Consider the following 19,622-nt stretch of genomic DNA (forward strand, 5'->3'; position numbering starts at 1 on the left):
AGTAAATTAAAAAAGCACTTTCATTCAATATGCATATATATTAAAATAGTTACTAATGATACATATATTGCAGAATTGCATGCTGTTGCTTTTGGGAAGCTGATGTTAATCTTTAACATTTTATTTAGAAAAATACCCTGTTGAACGGAGAGAATAGATGTTTTCTAATAATGCTATACCTATACTTTCTTAATTTATATTTTTGATGACTTGAGCATTTAGATTATCATTTGGTCATTTAGTCATAGAATTTTTGCATAATTCTATTTTTCTTGGGTATTAAAAACTTATAATGGAATTGAAAGAATAAAGGAAGAGATTTGAGTGTTCTGATAATTCTCATTCTGTCTGTGCAGTTCGACAATCAGCAAGCATTGGGAGGCAGAACTGGCCACGCTCAAGGGTAATAATGCTAAGCTCACAGCAGCCCTGCTGGAGTCCACTGCCAATGTGAAACAATGGAAACAGCAACTTGCTGCATATCAGGAGGAAGCAGAACGTCTTCATAAGCGCGTAAGTTGTGGCAAATGGCTGGGATCCTTCAGGTGAAAGTACTGATGACTCTATTCACTCATTTTCAAGTAAACCAAGTTTATTATTGTGGCTTTAGGTTAATCTTTGAGATGGAAATTAATGATTTCTTTAAAGTGTTTCCTCCAATGAAAAGTTAATTGATTTGTAGAAGTTTTTTTCCTGCAGAGGTTATTGTTGTGAGAAGAATTACCTAACCTTATAATGTTTACCAGCTTTCACTCTTCATTTGATGCCATCACATCTGTTTCATGACGTCCTCATAGCATTACAGTCTAGTCCCTCCTGAGTTTAGGCCCATAGAAACTTGACATCAAATCTGTAAGTTAAAGAAACATTGTTGTAGTTTCCTCATATAAAAAAGATTAACAGCTTCCTCTCATCCTTGCACATGAGGAAGACTGGGCAACATAAACACAACTGAAAAACAAGATCATTATATGCAATTAAAGATCTGCACCCATTTTCATACAGGAGTGAACCAAAAGTTAGTTCACGGTGGGGGAAGGAAGGACGATGTTTGAGGAAGGAGTAATTTATGAAAGATAAATTATGAAGGCTAAATTATGGAAACAAGTACTCAATATCTTAGTTTCTATTATCTTCTGACATGTAACTCTCTATATATTGTATAATCTATTGACCTTTATCCATATAAATTTCTAATCATAGCATAGGACACATTTCTATGCAAAATGAAGGCAAGATTCACATGTACGGAGGAAAAATGTCTTTGATGAAGCTGTTTCACTTCTGTTAATGAAGAGTAACTTAGAAAAATATCAAGGAGATATACTTAACACTGCAGAGGTACTATTTACTAGGGCATGGAGTGATAGGTCAAGGGTAAATGGCTTTAAACTGAAAGTGGGTAGCTTTAGATTAGATGTTAGGAGGAAATTCTTTACTCTAAGAGTGGTAAAACACCGGCAGAGGTTGCCCAGAGAAGCTGTAGATGCCTCATCCCTGGCAGTGTTCAGTAGGGCTGAACACATCCAGATTGGATGGGACTTTAGCAACCTGGTCTAATGGAAGGTGTGCCTGGCCATGGCAGTGGGATTGGAACTAGATGTTCTTTCAACTCAGGCCATACTGAGTCGATGATACTTAGTTAAGAAGAAAATGCAAAAAATCCCAAGCTGAACCATTGCACTTTTTTGCATGAAAGCAGGTTTCATGAATATGCTGACAAAGAAGGGAAGGTCAAGTAGTAGACATAGCAGACCTTTTAATTTGTTTTTATATTCTGTATTGACTGGTAGGAAATAAGGTATGGCAATTACAACCAGCCAAATCCTGCAAATTGCAAAGGCTTCTTTCAGACCTATGCTTGACCTGTCTGACTGAGGGCTGTTCAAGTAGTCCCAAGAATAGAGGTCATATTCATCTGAAGCGGTGGGGGGGTGGAATTTGGTAGGCTACAGCTAACCTGGAGATGTGGAAGAGAAACAAGAATTTAAGAAACCTGTGGAAAGGGCAAGTTGGTGGGGATGTTCTATGCCTAGACTGACTTGAAGACAACGATCCTGAAGTCTTAGCCAAATTACAGAATCATAGAAGCGTAGAATCAGCTGGGTTGGAAAGGACCTCTGAGATCATCAAGTCCAACCCTCGATCCAACACCGCTGTGGTTACTAGACTGTGGCACTAAGTGCCACATCCTGTCTCACCTTAAAAACCTCCAGGGACAGAGAATCCACCACTTCCCTGGGTAGCCCATTCCAATGATTTGATAGGGAAGAATGACAATTTCCAATGGACTGTAATTGTGTGTGCTATAGCTGACTGGACAAAGTGCATGAAATGTAATTAAGACTGGTGCTTTCTGCAAAGTGCTTTCAGTCAAGAAATTGGCAGTTGCTGACGAAACTTCTTTGTTCAAAAATGTTCCCATCAGGCAGAAGCTTGTCATGTGTGTTTGTCACAGAGGGAGACTGTCACTTTATCTGTCATCTCATTTAAGTTTCTCATTTGGAAAGGTCAGAGTTCTAACCTGTGCTCCAGGTTTGTGAATAGATGATAACAGTCACTGCCAATAAAATTATTTAAACTGCAACCTCATATTAAAGTTCTATAGTGCAAATATTCAGGTGGATTTGACCACTAGATAGGCTTTAGGGTGAAGAACTCATTACTGTTATATCTGTACATAATAAGGTAACATTCTTCCTAATAAAATGCACTAACAGCTTGCATTGCAAAGCTGAGACAGTACAATCCTTATATAAGAAAGAAAAGTAATGCACCACAACGGCAGCTGCCTTGGGAGACTCAACCAGAAAAGGCAGGCAAAGATTTCCCTTTTTAATGTTGCTCTCACCCTTAGTTGAATCTTATTTAAAATCTGTTATTGGAAAATAAAAGTAATGAATATAGAAATTTTAGCAAGTCATTTTGGTTTTATATGATAGTACAGTTAACAGTCATAACCAAGTCTTGGAGGCTACATTCATTATTAGCTGATGATTTTTCATAACCTTTTCTAGGCAAATTTGTTGCAGTTGTTTTGTATTTTGAGGAAACACAAAATCTTATAGCATGGGATCATCTACACTATACTCTTTTTATCACTGTTTACATGCCTTTATTAAGTGTTTTGTAATCTGTGACCTTAGGGCTTGTTGATATCTCACTCAGGATACAGGAATGGTCTGTGCCTATGTCTCTTCAGGAATGCTGGTAAATTACAACAGGATAGTTCATTGAGAGTACTGCCCTCTGTTGGAATTGCTTTTAGAAAAATGTAGACTTGGCTAACCCAATAAACTAGACTTGCTAGGCAAAAGAATGTATATTGTGTTAAAAAAAAATTCAGTCTCAAAATATTATCCATACAGTGCGGTGTGATACAAGAGCTCTTCTAATCTGTGTGCTGGAGACTGATTTTTCAAATTAAATTAGTGCCTCACTTCAAAAAGAAATGGCAAGTCAGATGTTTCTTTCTTAAAAAGATCAAAAATGTGCTGTTGAAATGGCAGATCTGAAGACTGTTGATTATGGTACATGTGATAGCAAGCAAGTCACTGTCTTGTGCTATCTTTCTGTTCTGTTTATTTGTTCAGTATAAACACATAGCTGCAGTTGATCCAAAAAATATTCCTTGAACTGGAATTCATTTCACCTGAGATTATGTATATTATAGATCAAGTCTCAGACAGTCATCTTTTTTTCTTGTAATTCTTGTAGAGACAAAAGCGTGAAGAATAAGCGTTCCAGTCTTAAGAAAACTGGCTAAGGTGTTGAGCTGAGTTTGCTTCTCTAAGTGCTTGTCTTTATCCATAGAGTAGTCATCTGGATAGTCCTGTAGACATATTTCTAGTCAGAGGAAATGAACTCCATCCTCATTTCATAGAATCACAGAATAACTTAGCATGAAGGAGAGCTTTGCAGGTTATCTGGTCCAATTCTCTGGTGAAATCAGGGGCAGCTTTGAAGTTGTGAATCAAGTCTCAAAATGTGAGTTACCACAGTCAGTCTGGGCAGCCCATTCCGGCTGACCACCCTTTATCACCAACTGACCACACTTGTCAAAATATTTTTCCTAATATCTGATTGAAATTTGCCATACTACAACTCATATCTGTTGCCAGTTCAGAAGCAAAATGGGGTTTGATCAAAAAGACACTTTGATGAGAAAAGTTGAATAGACCAGATTTTTAGAAATATGCATATAAAAATTGTTTTCAAGGAGAAAGAAAAATTTGGAAATTAGTTTGGATCAGTTGTAATGTAGTTGTTGTTTTATATGAAAAAGTTGGCTGTCACAGCATCTTGCCCACTGGAAAATAAGAATGTGTATGTGATGTGTATGCATTGGAGGAATATGCTCACTTACAGGATCGTAGTCTTGTATAACATAAACCAGTCTGCAAAATCAAGAATGGTACTGCCAGTATTAGCTGATACATTTAGTTCAATTTAATAATATATTAGGTCGTTTATATATCATGCAACTGTGATATTCACTCATTACATACTTTAGGTTTATATACAAGTTTTGGTGCCTGAGTCATCTGTCTGCAGGCTATAGCAAACTCTATCCTCTGTCAAGTTAAGTGTGTGTGGGGAAGCAATGCATATTGATTAGTAAACTTTGCATTACTGTTTCCATCTTTAGTTTCTTCTTTATATAAATTGCCTTTATATAAATAGCCTTATTTACATAGTTTCCTCTTATATTAAAAAAAGAGTTACTGTGAATACTGTCTTACTAGTTTGCCTTGTTATGAGACTTTCGCCATAGTTTGAACTTCATCGTGTTTTATTTATAATCATCCATTGATTTTACATTATATCACATTAATTTATCTTCTATTTTTTTAATTTGCTATGGTAAACTTGCTATTTTGCCTGATGTCGTATTTGTTGTATAATTTGCTTTTAAGTAGTTCTAAATTAATTTAAACCAATATTTTTTATTCTACAACTTTTTTCAAATTTGACTAGAATAGTTTTTTCTGTGTATCGCATTGTTTGCATGTTTTAAAACACAGAAACAAAGCTAAGATACCCCTTTCTTTGATTTTTAAAATTAATTTCACCTATTATTTGCCATCTCTGATTTCGTATAAGGTTTACTCATTTATCGGTTCAGTTTTTCACATTAACTTACATTTATTTAGTTTCTCTGAGGCCTTTATCTTCCTTCTTCCATTTCTTCTCTGCCTTAATAATGGCTAGAGCTGAGATGAAACAGAATACAGATTCAGTGTGGCTGAGTGAAACATTCTCAATAAATTAAAGTTTTGTGCATTCTCCTGATAAACTGTGAGCTTAATTCAGAAACACTGTACTTTGATATTTTGTCAGACATCATATTTTTGAGAAGCTTGCTAAATCAGTGCCTGGATTTTTCCTTCTCAGATACAAAGGGATAATTCCGGGAAGATAGGATGCCCAGTCAAGAGCTTAACTCGGAGCTCTCAGCCTTTTCTAATCTGCTCAGAAACAACAAAAATTTCCCTTAACTGGGGTTGGGGAGCACTGCTACACACCTTGCATAGTTTTTTGACATCAAAAGGGATTCATAGAACAGCTCAGTAACAGAAAATAAAACCTTGAAGTAAGCTACTTCAGACAAATAGAATAGCATTGGCACTAACATTAGTCCTGCTGCCACAGAGATGAAAGGATTGAATGGTGATATAAATTATGGAAAGCAACCCAAGGTTCTGTCTTTGTCATGTTAAAAATGAAAATGAATAATTTTTTTCATGCACTCTAACTGCTAAAGTAAATCATCCTATGACACTGGGCAATAGCACAAAGTAATAACACCAGTGCATAATAATAATAGCTGCAGTCCTTGAAGATCATTCATCTGCAGAAAAGAAATCTAACATAAAAAGAAATGAAGGGAAGTGATCAAGCTCCTGGGTATTCATGAAAGAACGGGGAGGTAATGTCTTGAATTCTAGCTTTTTATTTTACCAGAATTTCTTAGAAAGTAAGATAAAATTAGCCAATTTGTTCTGGTTCTTTCATTCAGTGAATGAAATAAGTATGAGGATATCTTACATAGTTATTAAAACCACATGACACATAATGGACCATGATTTCACTGCTGTTACAAGAAATTTTAAAATGGATATTAAAAAAATGCATGAGCACAATGCAAAAAACCCATGGTCATTTTATTGGACAATCTTTGTGCTATTTAAGTAAAACAACAATCTTTAAAAGCAGTTATGAATGTCCACTAGAAGTATGGAATGCTGTATGAGCCATCTGCTCAGATTATCTGTAGAAAATCTTTGCAGACCCTTTAGAACTACTGTGAATAACTGTTGGGTTTTATGTGGCCAAGGAAGAACAGCATCTTAGGGTGAAGGAAGGTGACAGAAAGTGTGGTAACAAGAAATTCATGAATGGAGTTTTGATCCAAAAAATTATTGCCCATACAGTTTTTTTATGTGATGCCCATCTCTTGTCATCCTCCCTTTAAGACTGTGCCCCTTATACCCCCACTGAACAATCCAAACTTAGGTTATAAATTAGGTTTGATTGATTAAAGAAAAAAAGCTAAACAGTTATAACTTTCTTCTTAAGATACTGTAATTAGCATGAGGCTAGATAGCAGCTTGATACTATTTCTTTACAATGAAAATAAATGAGCATTGAATCAAAACAGTGGGATTATAACTTTATTAGTATTTATCTATGCATTTAATTGAAAGAAATATATATGCAGATGATTGTTAAGTGCACAAAAACCAGACGACTAAGTCCAGGTATTTAGGTATGCAGTCCTTGCATCTGGAACTGCAAGAAACTGGTCTTTTCTGCCTTTTTCAGTTTGCCTTAATTAGGTTTTAGAGCAGATTTGTATTCAGGACCCAAATTTCGTTGGTTTTTTTTTCTGAGAATTCACTTTCACTGAATGTGTCACATACCAGGTAATAATTGGGGGGAAAGAAACCAACAAGCCACTAACCAAACTACTCTGACTCTGGGTAGTAAAAAAATAAGTTTTCACAGAAGGGATATCTTGTCCTCATCTTCTTGTTTCTAAAAAAACCTAAGAAAAGTGTTGAGATACATTTATCTGCAAGTGAAAAGAAGTATGCATTTTGGAGGCATGCCACGGGATTTTTACATACTTAAAGCTTTGTAGAATGAAGTACATCCTAAACTTCTAAAACTCTGGAAGAGAATGAGAAAATTACTGGGAATCCTCAGGACTGAAGGATGACATATCTGTACGGTGTTTGCTATTGCATGTGTTTCATGAACTGGCCAGGTAGCTGGAAAAAGTATTTGCTAATTAGATTGTAGGGAAAGGCATGCCCTCTGACTTTAGTATTACCATTATTGGTTGCAGATAATAATGCGTGGATGAAGCTCAAAGCATCAATTTTGGCAAACTTCTTATATTTTCAAATATTCTTACTGCACTTTCATTATTTTCTTTACAAAAATTAAACAGATGATGGAATATTTTGCTTTCATCTCTGTAGAAATTAATACGTATGGAAAACAATTTGGTATTTCCATGGCTTGAGGCATCTCTGCCCAAAGAGAAAAATATGTCCTTTTCAGCAAAATTTTCTAATTGTTTTCTCTGTTGAAAAAAGTAATATATTGTTGGTAATTCCCCAGCCCCCACGTTATCATTTTATCTATGGGTAAATCTTGGAAAACAACAGTACTGATTTGCTGTCAAAAGTGATATATATGTATAACACCATTGTGTGCTTTTTGTTCTTTCAGCATCAGCCTTGAAAAGCAATTTCCCTTGTTTTCTCCATTTTACCATTTCTTAACACCAAAAATCTTTCCTTTTTTTTTTTTTTTTTTTTTTTGATTCTTGAAAGCTACACTGGAATTATTTTTATGATCAGCTTGTTGCATGCTGCTGTGCATCTTACTACGGTCCATCATTAAGCACAGAAAAGCTTCTTCTGTATAAATTACGTGAAACTTTATGCAGTTAGTCATAGTTTTGATGACCTATGAAACATTGTTTCTCTTCTCCTCTATTTGCATGCAAAGCAAAGGCCTCTTTATTTTGTGGGACATTCATCTTGAATTATTGATGGAATGATACTGTCACAGTCATAGTTATGATCCATTTAGGGATGTAACTCAATCAGCTAAAATTACATAATTAATACTTCAATTCAGTCTTCTATGTGAACAAGTTCTGCACTGGAGCTTGGGCTAGTAAACCTTGGGTATTGCATTCTATAGCAAATAGAAGGGAGAAAAATACTTTATAGAAATAACAAGTTAATAGTGTCAGGTATATAAAATAGGCTACAGCTACAATGAATATATGTTGCTAATATGAGTAAAAAAATCACCTGGATGGACAGGCCCAGAGAGTGGTGGTGAATGGAGTTACATTCAGCTGGTGGCCAGTCCCCCAGCGTTGTTCTGCAGGGCTCAACATTGGAGCCAGTCCTGTTCAATATCTTCATCAGTGATGTGGATGTGGAGATTGAGTGCTCCCTTAGTCAGTTTGCAGATGACACCAAGTTGAGTGGGAGTGTTAATTCGCTGGAGGGCAAGAAGGCTCTGCAGAGGGATCTGTGCAGGCTGGATCCATGGACCAAGGTCAGCGTACTTATGAGTTTCAACAAGGCGAAGGACAGGGTTCCTGCCCTTGGGTCACAACAACCCCAGGCAGCACTACAGGCTGGGGGATGAGTCGCTATCCAGCCAAAAAGGACCTGGGAGTGCTGTTTGACAGTGGCCGAACCAGAGCCAGCAGTGTGCCCAGGTGGCCAAGAAGGCCAAGAGCATCCTGGCTTGTATCAGCAATAAAGTGGTCAGGAGGACCAGGGCAGTGATTGTCCCCCTATCCTTGGTATACTGGTGAGGCCACATCTCAAATTCTGTGTTCAGTTTTAGGACCCTCAAGACAAGGACATTTTGGTGCTGGAGGATGTCCAGAGAAGGGCAGTGGAGCTAGGGAAGGGTCTAGTGCACAAGTCCTATGAGGAATGGCTGAGGAAGCTGGGTTTGTTTACCCTAGAGAAAAGGAATCTCAGGGAGAACCTTATTGCTCTCTATACCTATCGCAGATGAGGTTGATGCCAGGTGTGGATCGGTCTCTTGTCCCATGTAACAAGCAATAGGACAGGAGAAAATAACCTCAAGTTGTGCCAGGTTTAGGTTGGTTATTAGGTTTTCTGTGTTTGGGTTTATTTTGAGAGATTTCTCAGTCTTCTGAAGCTTTGGGCAGTCACTGTCTTAAGCTCACATCAAAGCTGTTACTCCTTGTTGTGTTCTGTGGCCCAAAGCCTCATTCCTCCAGTCTTCCCAGCAGCCCAGTGTGTACTAGCTCTCTGCTGCAATGAAAACCTCTGCCTGGAATCCTCCTGCATGTATAGGATGTTGGCCCTAGATTAAAGTTTCCAGAAAACTCTAGAATGGCCTTTGCTAGGAAGGTTGCCTTGCTGTCCTATTTCTGTTGATGTATTTCTCACTGAAATATGCAGTTAAGTATAATGCCATCCATGTGCTAGAGAATTTTGCACACTAGTCACTAAAAAGCCCTTTCGGAATTTTTTCCATACATGTAATCCTTACCTGGATGATAAATACAAAATAAAGAAACATAGGCTAAGAACAGTACCCTTTTTTCTCTTTTAATATCGAATGCAAAGCCACAGTATTGCCTTTCTTAGATATGCAAGTCAATGCAGTCTTATGATAGCACAATAAAAGAACCTTGTAAGTCAGTTATTGTTCAAAGACTGTTCTTTCAGTCTGAATTCTGTACTGAAAACAAGACATAATCACAGGTACATTGCTCAATACTGCTGTGCAAGGGTTTGAATGATTGATTGAGCCTTGCTCTTAAACATGAAACACTGAATGAGGAGGTGTCCGTAAAAACAGCATGTGGGAGGGTCAGACTAAATCATTTTAACTTACTCTTATACCCCCTTCTATGCATAATGCATAAACAGTTATTTGTAATGATTTTTGGACCACTAGTCATGAGGAAATTAAATTCCATTTGGAACAAGGAGACACAGCAAGTAAATGCTATCCAGATTTTTGCCTAGAGCTTTATCTTTTGTAATTTGTGTTTTCAGTAGCATATTCTTTATATCACATAATTTTCCAGCCCTTCTTACTCTACAAATCTTTTTGAAAGGGTCACAATGTGCCTTTCTTTTTTATAGGTACATTTATAAGTACAAGATAACATGATGAAGATAACTTGACATCTTTTCAGATCTCTATAGGAATGGGATTTTAAATAAGACTGAGTACGTAACCCAGTTTCTTAACTGAGTTGGTCCTCTTTTTCCCGTCTTACTGATTTTTCAAGGAATAGTAAACAAAACAGTTGAACATTATTTTCTTGTATAAGCAGTAAGAGATGGATGTTTGCCCAGAGAAAAGCTGGACTAGAGTAAGACATCATAGCCCTTTTAGTGCTGTAATTAATTGTCCCTCTGGGAGCAATTGCCTCTGCTTGCAAGAAGGTTTGTGAGAGCCCTCCTTGCTAATTTCTTAAAAATAATCAACAGTGTTTGCTTAAGCAATTTCAGTAAGTGTGTTGAGTTAGTATGGACCAGAGTGTTCTCAGGAGCATTTGCGAGAGCTGTGCATCTGGCAGGGTTGCTGCAGAAGGTGTTTTTAGCCAGCAACAATAGATGCAGCCTGGAGCAATAACATTTCCTTCACCACAGTTCAATCCACCTGCCTCCTTGAATTCCAAGCTTGCACCAACACATACATTGTCTTGGTATGTACTAGCCAAGAAGAAACCCCATGGAGAACAGTGGGAGTCCAAGCGCTTCATTAGTCATGGGATGAGAGACCTCTGCACACTTGCTTCCAAGGCACAAGGTTCTAGGACAGAGGGGACTAGGCCTACTTCTGTCTTTCGAGTTGAGGTTCTTACACTGCATGTAAGTGAATATTCACTGTTCTAGTGCTTGGCCCATTAGAGCCAGTGAGTTTTGCTGAGTGCAACAGCAACTGAGCTTTAAAAGAGAGATTGTCTTCTTGAAGGTTACCATTCAACATCTCAGCAGAAAAGCCTGGAAATATTTAAGAAGTTAAACATCAGAAGGGGTGAAGGTGAAAGAGGTCAGTGAATTTGACAGTCCCAGCAAAACTTAGGAAGGAGCTCCTCATAAACCCACAATGTCAGAATTGTGGCATCTCTGCTGGATAGTAAAGGGTTCTTGACTGGGCAAGATCCTGAACCAAATGTGACCTCAAAATTGGCCCTGTTTTGAGCAAGATGCCTCAACCAGAGTCCCCTTCCAGCCTAAATTACTCTGTGCCTCTCTGATTGCTCTATCTAGATGTTAGTTGACAGTTTGTAGAAATAGGTTTGTCCCAGTCGGTGTGTTCCAATTCTTTGTGTAATTGTTGTGGTGAGTACTGCAACAGTATTATAGGAATCTAAGTAGAGATGTTTTTGTGTTGTTGAAGCAAATTGAGAAAATTATGTAAGACTTCAGTTCTAATGCTCAGTGGCATATAAAATTAAGGAAACTGCTATTGCTTTTTGCCATGAGCACTGATATTTCCTTTGGGACAATACCAACAAATAAAGAAGTACTTTAGGGTAGGGGAGTGGTGAGTTGTGTTATCAAGCTGTTTCCTACTCTCTTATTCCCCTTACATCTCTCAAGAATTTGGTCTAATTTCAGTTCTCTACATTTATAAAATTTATGTGCAAAAATGTCTAACCAACTGCTTTCCAGTAGAGGAAACTAGAGTCGGCATGGCTGTTACAGAGGTTTGTGCCCTGTGACTCAGAAAGGAGAATTTGATAGGAATTTTAGTTTTCTTGCATTTCATCTTGTATTGGCTTCAACTTCATTCAGTAATCTATTTTTTGAGCCTACAAATAGTTCAGAGTTCGAAATTACTGGCATCATAAGTGGCTTCACTACCTAGATTGTATTGCTATTCGAGGGCATTGACCTTGATTCCCCAGTATATTATTTTACCTAAAAAATAAAATTGTCTTGGAAAATGCCTGCCCTCTGTCAAAGTAGTCTAAGGGCTACTTCTCTGAGAAAGTTAAGTGCAGACTTAAAGGTTTTCATTGCAGCATTGGATAGCACTTTGTTTTAAGGAGTTTCTGGGCCAGATTTGATGATACATGGTGCAGCTCTATTGAATACTATATAGTAAGACTGACAGGCTCATAACTTCTGGGGTAAATAATTAGTTGTGAGACTTTAAATAATATTTTTAATATTTTAACAGTTTGTTATTAAAGAAAAATGTTTCAGTGCACACATCCATGCAGACATGTCATGTAAGAGTTCTCTTATATTCCGACCTGTAATGTGAGAGGTACATGAACAGAGACTGTTCTGCGAAACTCTAGCTGCATGGATTTTATTTCCTTGATGAGGAAGCTATTTTTTGACAACTGTTTATCTGTGAATGGTAGGATATTAACATCCCTTTGATTAGAAAATAAAATGGAAGGGCATATCAGTGCCAGGTATCTTAACTTACCCAAGGGCAGCTGGAGAGTGCTTGCTCTCCGCTAATACAGAGGAACTGGACAAATACAAATTATGACATTAGCTGTTGGCTTTGTAACTGAGCCGTGAGATCCAAAAGTTAAAAGCTGGCAGCTGTACCTCGGTAGCTGATTATCTGCTATTACAATGTTGATGCTGAGTCAGAAAATGAGGCTGTGAAATGTTAATTGGCTTACTAGGAAGTGTGTGAGCGCTGTGGCTTAGAAAGTGGTGTAACATTAAAAAGTGTCAGATGGAGAGGTTAGTTAGACAGATAGATATGTATTTAGTCACCAAGCCATTACTGTTTCTGAAATGGTAATTCAGCATCTTCATTAAAATTTTCAATAATTAGTGTAAGTTTTAATTAATGTTCTTCTCGGCCTGTAACATATAAAATTTATTACTTCCAAGAAGTCATAGCAACTATTTTATGCAAACCAATATATTAAGGAATTTTATCCTATCTTTGTAAGAGCATCTTCACCATTTTAATCAGTGTAAGTCACCCAGAACTGAGGGTATATTTCAAATGCAGCTATTGATGCAAATAAGTAATAGTACCTTGAATATGTTGAAATTAATTCTGTTTGTGTTGCTTCTACTTATTTTAACAGGTGACTGAGCTAGAGTGTGTGAGCAGTCAAGCCAATGCAGTCCACACACATAAAACAGAATTAAATCAGACAATACAGGAGTTAGAGACTACACTGAAGAAAAAAGAAGAGGTATCTGCTTTTTTTTTGTTTTGCTGTTACATCATTTCTAAAGCCTTTCGTTATTATGCTTGTATGCCTGCTAAATACTGAATTATTTCCTATTGATAATACAAAATACATTTTTTTCAGCTTCTTTGAAATCATTAATGTTCTTTCATTTGTATAATTACATCAGAACAATATAGACCTGGGGTATCTAAATAACAGCCAAAAAAGTATCGTGTTTTCCTGTCTGCTTTTACCGATCATTTCTGTTTGCAAAAGTAAGTCATAAGCGGTTTCCACAGAACAGTCATCACACTAATCCAGTCCAGATTCTCTAGGAAAGGAAGCTGTTTCAAGCATGCTTTCCTTTTTGTGGAAAGTAGAGTTTGAAACAAGTAATAGATCAATGCTTTTCTCTAGCCAGTCTGTTTTTCAAGCTCTGTTAATGTAGCTGAATTCTATGGTCTGTAAGATCAGCACTTGCCTTAAACATTTAGCAAGGCCCCAGCCTGAAACTAGGTATTTCTTGTGCCGTGTGCCTTGGGCTGGACCAGCAGCAAGAAAATAAAAGGAATTGGAGTAACACCTGTGCTGGCATAGGTCCTAGAGGATGGGAAAAAGGAGGTGGAAGCAGCTGCTTATGAAGGATTATTTGCCTTGTATAAGAGCCCTCCATGACAGACACAGTGGGCACTGTATGTTTGGAGGGGCAGTGAGAAGTGCAGTCTTCCCTAAGTGGTCGTTGGGTGTTTTCAAGGAGGATGCAGGAAAGACACCATCATTACAGAATATCCACTCAAAATGGAACAAGACTCCCTCATAAAACACTGAATAGATTAGGCTCAGGTTAGTAATGTTTCCCATTTTGTGGCGCATTCACTTTTGAATTATGCTAAGCAGTTGACTGAAAAGAAATCTTGCCAAAAGGAGTTGTGTGAGTTGAATATGCCCTTTGGAAGAGTTCTTAATAGTTTTGATACCTTTTAGTTTCATTAACTCTTTCTATTCTTGTCTCCTGAAAGTAAGCTAAGAACAGTTTCTCTTCCGTTCATTATTTCATCTTTATTTATTATTTTTATACCTTATTACTTACTTCTTGCTAAATTAAAGAAACCATTTCTTTTAGACTCTCCTTTTATGGAAATTAATGGTCAAAGCAGATTATTTTTTAATGTTCAGCCCCGAAATAATAAGAAATTCACATTCGAAAATTGGATTTTTTTCTTGAAAAAATGGGGAAGGATTGATTCTAATATAATTTCAAGTAAAAAATTGTTTTTCTAATTATAAGGACCCTTAATTTTCCAGGAAAAAATTATTTCATAACTGTTGTGTGGGAAAAGAAAACTTGACTTTTATAAAAGAAAATGCTTGTTTTCTTCAGTTGTGGGACTGTGATTCAGAAGTATTGAGAGCAGGTCTTAAACTTCATGTGCTGTGATGGGCAACTGCCAGTTTTGGTATCCTTGCAATGACTTGCTCAGGAGAAGGAGCAGCAGCCAGATCATCAACGCTGAGGCCAAGCCAGCTAATATGTTGCTAGCAAGGTTGTTTCTTCTCCCCTAGGAAATAGAAGGATTGAAACAAGAAATCGAAAATGCCAGAGAGCTCCAGGCACAGAGGGATTCTCTGACCCAGAAGTTACAGGTGAGCTATAGTGCATTATTATTTAGAGAAATTCTTAAATTAGCACTTAATTTAGAGAAAAGGAAAAAATTATTATCAAGAGAGCAATTCACATCAGCAGCTTACACTGTATTCACTGAAGGTGCCAGATAAAGACGTAAGTAGACTGCACTGAAAGTTGGGCTGGGATGATCCTTAAGAATTAGTATCAAAAATTCTACCTGCTTTAAGTTGCTATTTTTACCTGAGGAAACAGACCCAAATTTCATTTACAAGCTCACAGAGTACTCCCAGGTTAGCAGACACCCTTCACTGATGTGTGTCCTGGGCAATTCTGGTCTCATTTTCACAGCAGTGTCTTCCCACAGGCTTGGTGTGCCACTGAAACTGTCAGTCTGTGTATCATTGGGCTGGGATGAGTTTGTATTCAGCTTTTAAGCATGCCTTGAGAAATTAAGGGTTAAAGTGTTCTTGTGTAGTACAGGCTTTAAAAACACACTTCAACATTTTCTTGGAATTACTTCGAAACATTGTGCTTTTGTTGCTTTTGGAGAGTTGTTTCTTTACTCTAGATATCGCCTGATACCTGAGGCTACTGAAATCAGTGTGCCCTCAATTTATCCTCCCTTGCTCCATCTGAGCTCCTGTCTGTCTGTTGCTGCACGAATCAGCCATAGGCACCTTCCTCATCAAACCTGCCTCTGACCCAACACTTACATGGATTAAACTCTGGGTTCAGACTTCAGAGTTTTGAAAGAACTGAAAACTCAGGAATAATAAGTCCAACCCCAAAGTGCTGAAAGGGGACCCTCACTGTTCTGTGGCTCAGCTCAAGTCACGCTGAAAACAAGCCCCATCAGATCAACCACATCTGAAAAATCATTAAGCAGGTATTCTTTGAAGTGCATTACATTAATTGTAACTTTCATGAACCAAATTTCAATCTACACAATAAACCACAAATGATCAAAATAAGTTTATTCATTTTTCCCTTTTCCTAAGTAAAACTATTTGTAAAAAAGTATGTTATTACTTTGAACAATCTTTAAAAATTGTTTTTAATACACACGAGCTTGCCTGTTTCAAAAATTGTTTCTTGCTAAAAATGAGAGTTTTCAGCTGAAAAGGCACTTGCATGAGAGACTTAAAGGGGACATTATAATGAGAGTTAGAAATTGTTCTAGCAGTAGCATATGGAATAATTTCATTGTAAGATCATATGAAAAATAACTGTGAGGCAGAAATTAGCTATCCTTAGCAAGCAGAATTATGAGAGACTAGGAAGAGATGAAAGATTAGAAAATGCTAAGTTTTTAATAAAATCTGACATTATTAAGTCAGTAGTTTCCTTTTGGTATATTATATATAAATGATTGAGAGCAGCCTTGCGGAGAAGGACTCAGGAATGACAGTTGGCGAAAAACTCAACGTGAGCCAGCAGTGAGCTCACAGCCCATAAAGCCAGTGAAATCCTGGGCTGCATCAAAAGCAGCATGGACAGCAGGTCAAGGGAGGTGATTCTGCCCCTCTACTCTGCTCTTGTGAGACCCCACCTGGAGCACTGCATCCAGCTCTGGCATACCAAACATAAGAAAGTCATGGAACTGTTGGAGCAATTCCAGAGGAGGGCAATGAAGCTGATAAGAGGACTGCTGCATCTCCCTTGTGAAGACAGGCTGAGAAAGTTTGGGCTGTTCATTCTGGAGAAGAGAAGGTTGCATAGCAGCATTCCAGTATCTGAACAGGGCCTACAAGGAAGACAGAGAGGGACTCTTTGTCAGGAACTGGAGCAACAGGAAAGGGGGCATGGATTGAGACTAAGAGAGATGAAGTTTAGATTAGATATTAGGAAGAAATTCATGACTGTGAGGGCGATGAAGCACTGGAACAGATTGCCCAGGGAAGTTGTGAATGCCCTGTCCTTGGAAATGTTCAAGGCAAGGTTGGATGTGACTTTGAGCAACCTGGTCTAGAAGAAGGTCTCCCTGCCCATGACGGAGGGTTGAAACCAGATCAGTTTTAAGGTCCCTTCCAACCTAAACCGTTCTCTATCTTTAGTAACCAAATGGATATATATATATGTCCATATGTCACATTGTAAGTGATTAGTTTCTGGAAATAGTCCTATATGATTCTATTCAAGTAAATATAAAGCTCATTCAGTATCTGAGTTAAAAGGTACCTTTCTTAAGATTAAACTTTAGACCTGATGCTGCTCATCTAAAAGATCTTGAATCAGTGCTTTGCTATAATTGTCCTGCTTTAATTATATTGGCCTTCTCTGAGCCACTTCACCCTACATCTGTGACATCAGTGAAATCGTGTTTTCTTCTCTAGCTCCAGACTGTCTCACATTTGTTCACTTATTTGACTCATCATTTATTTTCTGGGTGATTCTCTCCAGGTTTTATACTGTTTTTCTTACTCTTTATTCTTGTGCTTTATTTTTCCCTTGTCTTTGCAAATGGATTATGTAATTCTAAGCCTGTATGGAAAATGCTATGCAAAGAAATTACTATTTCAAGGCATATTGCATTTCTGATACACTCATATGAGTGAATTAATTAGAAATCAATCATTGGCAAATTCCAGTGAAGAACAATATGTTATTACTGCAAAGGTTAAGTATCAGGGGCCTTGTTACTTAATAATTTCATTAGAAATGTAGAAAAGTTGTATCAATGAGTCACAATGAGTGTGACTCTCACAGTAGGTCAGGATATCTTTATTAGTATGTCTGATTCCTAAATATAGCTGTTGTGTATAGTCTGAATGTTCTATTCAAATCCTTGCACTGAATTCTGCAAAAGATTATTACAGTGCAAACAACAAATACAAGTAATAATAATTTATTTATTTTGTAAGAGAAAACAATATGAGAAATTATTGTATGATGAAAGAGCTTGAATAAACAGTGTAAAATACACTCTACCAAGGGCCTGAATGTATCAAAGAGTCAGTTTATTGTTAGATGAGATCAGCTGCAAATAAAGGGAAATGACACGACTGGAGGAATAGATTACATTACATGGATACCTCTCCACCTCTTCCAATTAAGAAGCAACAGTTTTGAGATAGACTTATTTGAAATAGGAAACCACCTGTAATCTGGACATGAACCTAAAATATAATAACATTGCAAAAAGCGTTAATACCAATCTAGGGTAAATACGCTTAAGGATCAAATGTAAATTTGGGAAGGAGCATTTCCCAGAATTTAAAAGCAAGAGCTCTTGGTATATTTCAGTTTAAGTCTGTCTGAGGAGGACCTGGAAGATGATTTTCAGTGCTAGATACAGGCCAATGGGATGTTCTATTCAGGCCCAGATATCACAATATAATGTAATGGCCAGTCTCTTCGCGAACGAAGAACCGGGGAAGGTCTTTCCACCTTCCAGCCTGCGCATTGGATTTTTTAGGTGAGGCACAGTGTGCGCGGAACTGAGCCCACCCTTTAATCCTGAGGTTCATCTGCCGGGGCCAAGCACGCTTGGACAGTGGCAGTGAGGTCCTCAGGACGTAGATGGATTGCCTTACAGGGCTAACGAGCTCCATCTGCCCGGGGAGTGTCCTAACCGGGAATCGAACCCAGATCTCAGCGTTGACAACGCTGTGGTTTAGCCACTGCACCACTAGGGACACTCTATCACAATATAAAGCCCTAATATATATCCGTGGATTTGTTCCTGCTTGCCTGCTTACAGAAATTAATTACCTCTGGGATAAAAGCAATGGCAAGGAGACTTCCCAGAGCACACAAATTTGGTGAGAAGAAGAAACAGTGTCAGGAGAAGCAGGACACATGAACTTGTGATGATTCAGACTTGGCTCCCTGCCAAATGCCCAAAGCCCAGTAGCAGCCTCCCCCCTCTTCCCCCTTCCTTCTTCCTTCAGGGCAAAGGAAAAAAAACTATGCAAATTGAAGAACCCGAAAAAATCAAGCTAGTTATATTATAAAATATATATATATTATGTATATTACAGTTAAGATGCTATGTACAGAGCAAAAGGAAATCCAAACACCCCCTGAAGGGATAGGGAAAGGGGAAAAGGAACAAAAGGGAACAAAAAAGGACACCGAGCAGATATACGCAATCAAACCCGAGAGTTAGTAAAATAACTAGTAAAACAAATCTCACTACGTCCCTTAGAAAAGCAGGATTGACACACACATGGCCAGCACTCCCCAAGCCTCCACATGGCAGGCCAGTGGATGCTGCAGGCCTCAGCCTTAGATAAGCGAGACCAACGCAGGGGATCCACTGTTCCCGAACTTCGGCGGAAGAGAAGAGGAGCGAAGCCTCTCCTCCCTTCTTATTTATACCACGATTTACATAAAAATCGTATGGAATACTGGGAACACTGCCCCTTCCTTAGTTACAACCTGATCACCAAGGAAGGCCTGGATTAAAACCACCACAATACTGAAAAGCAGCAGTCAGTTTTCTGTGAACTAAAGAAAGGACTATATCATTCTGCAAAGCTGAGAGTACCTTGGGTTTCCCCTTTTGTCCTATACTACAATTAGTTGGCCTCAGAGGGTCTTGAACGTGTGCAGTTACTACACCAGGTAATACTTGTAAGTACTCAGCGTGGAAGGCAGTAGCAGGAGCAATGAAGGAGAGCCTTTGTATGGTATGACTTGGTTATAACCACTTGGGTTCAACATTTGTAGCAGCAGTGGGTTAGCTAATCACTACACAGGCATGTATGTATTTTATTTATATAATTTCTACAAATACTCTTTTCAGTTATCTTCTCTTAGTGCTTTGGCAACAATATTGTTCAATGCTAAACAGGTTAATTC

General features: G+C 37.9%; 1 protein-coding gene across 1 annotated transcript in view; it reads left to right on the forward strand.

Annotated features, from left to right (window-relative positions):
- The window catches only part of HOMER1 (homer scaffold protein 1), an 88,946-nt gene that overhangs the window by 58,389 nt on the left and 10,935 nt on the right, over positions 1 to 19,622 (forward strand). The window contains exons 6-8 of the mRNA XM_027882527.1: positions 357 to 513; positions 13,103 to 13,213; positions 14,756 to 14,836. Coding sequence (XP_027738328.1) covers positions 357 to 513; positions 13,103 to 13,213; positions 14,756 to 14,836 — 349 coding nt within the window. The remainder of the gene's footprint in view (positions 1 to 356; positions 514 to 13,102; positions 13,214 to 14,755; positions 14,837 to 19,622) is intronic.

The sequence above is a fragment of the Empidonax traillii genome, unplaced genomic scaffold, assembly GCF_003031625.1.
Source record: "Empidonax traillii isolate 1590-97213 ecotype Southwest subspecies unplaced genomic scaffold, ASM303162v1 scaffold8:size5222938, whole genome shotgun sequence".
Lineage (NCBI taxonomy): Eukaryota > Metazoa > Chordata > Aves > Passeriformes > Tyrannidae > Empidonax > Empidonax traillii.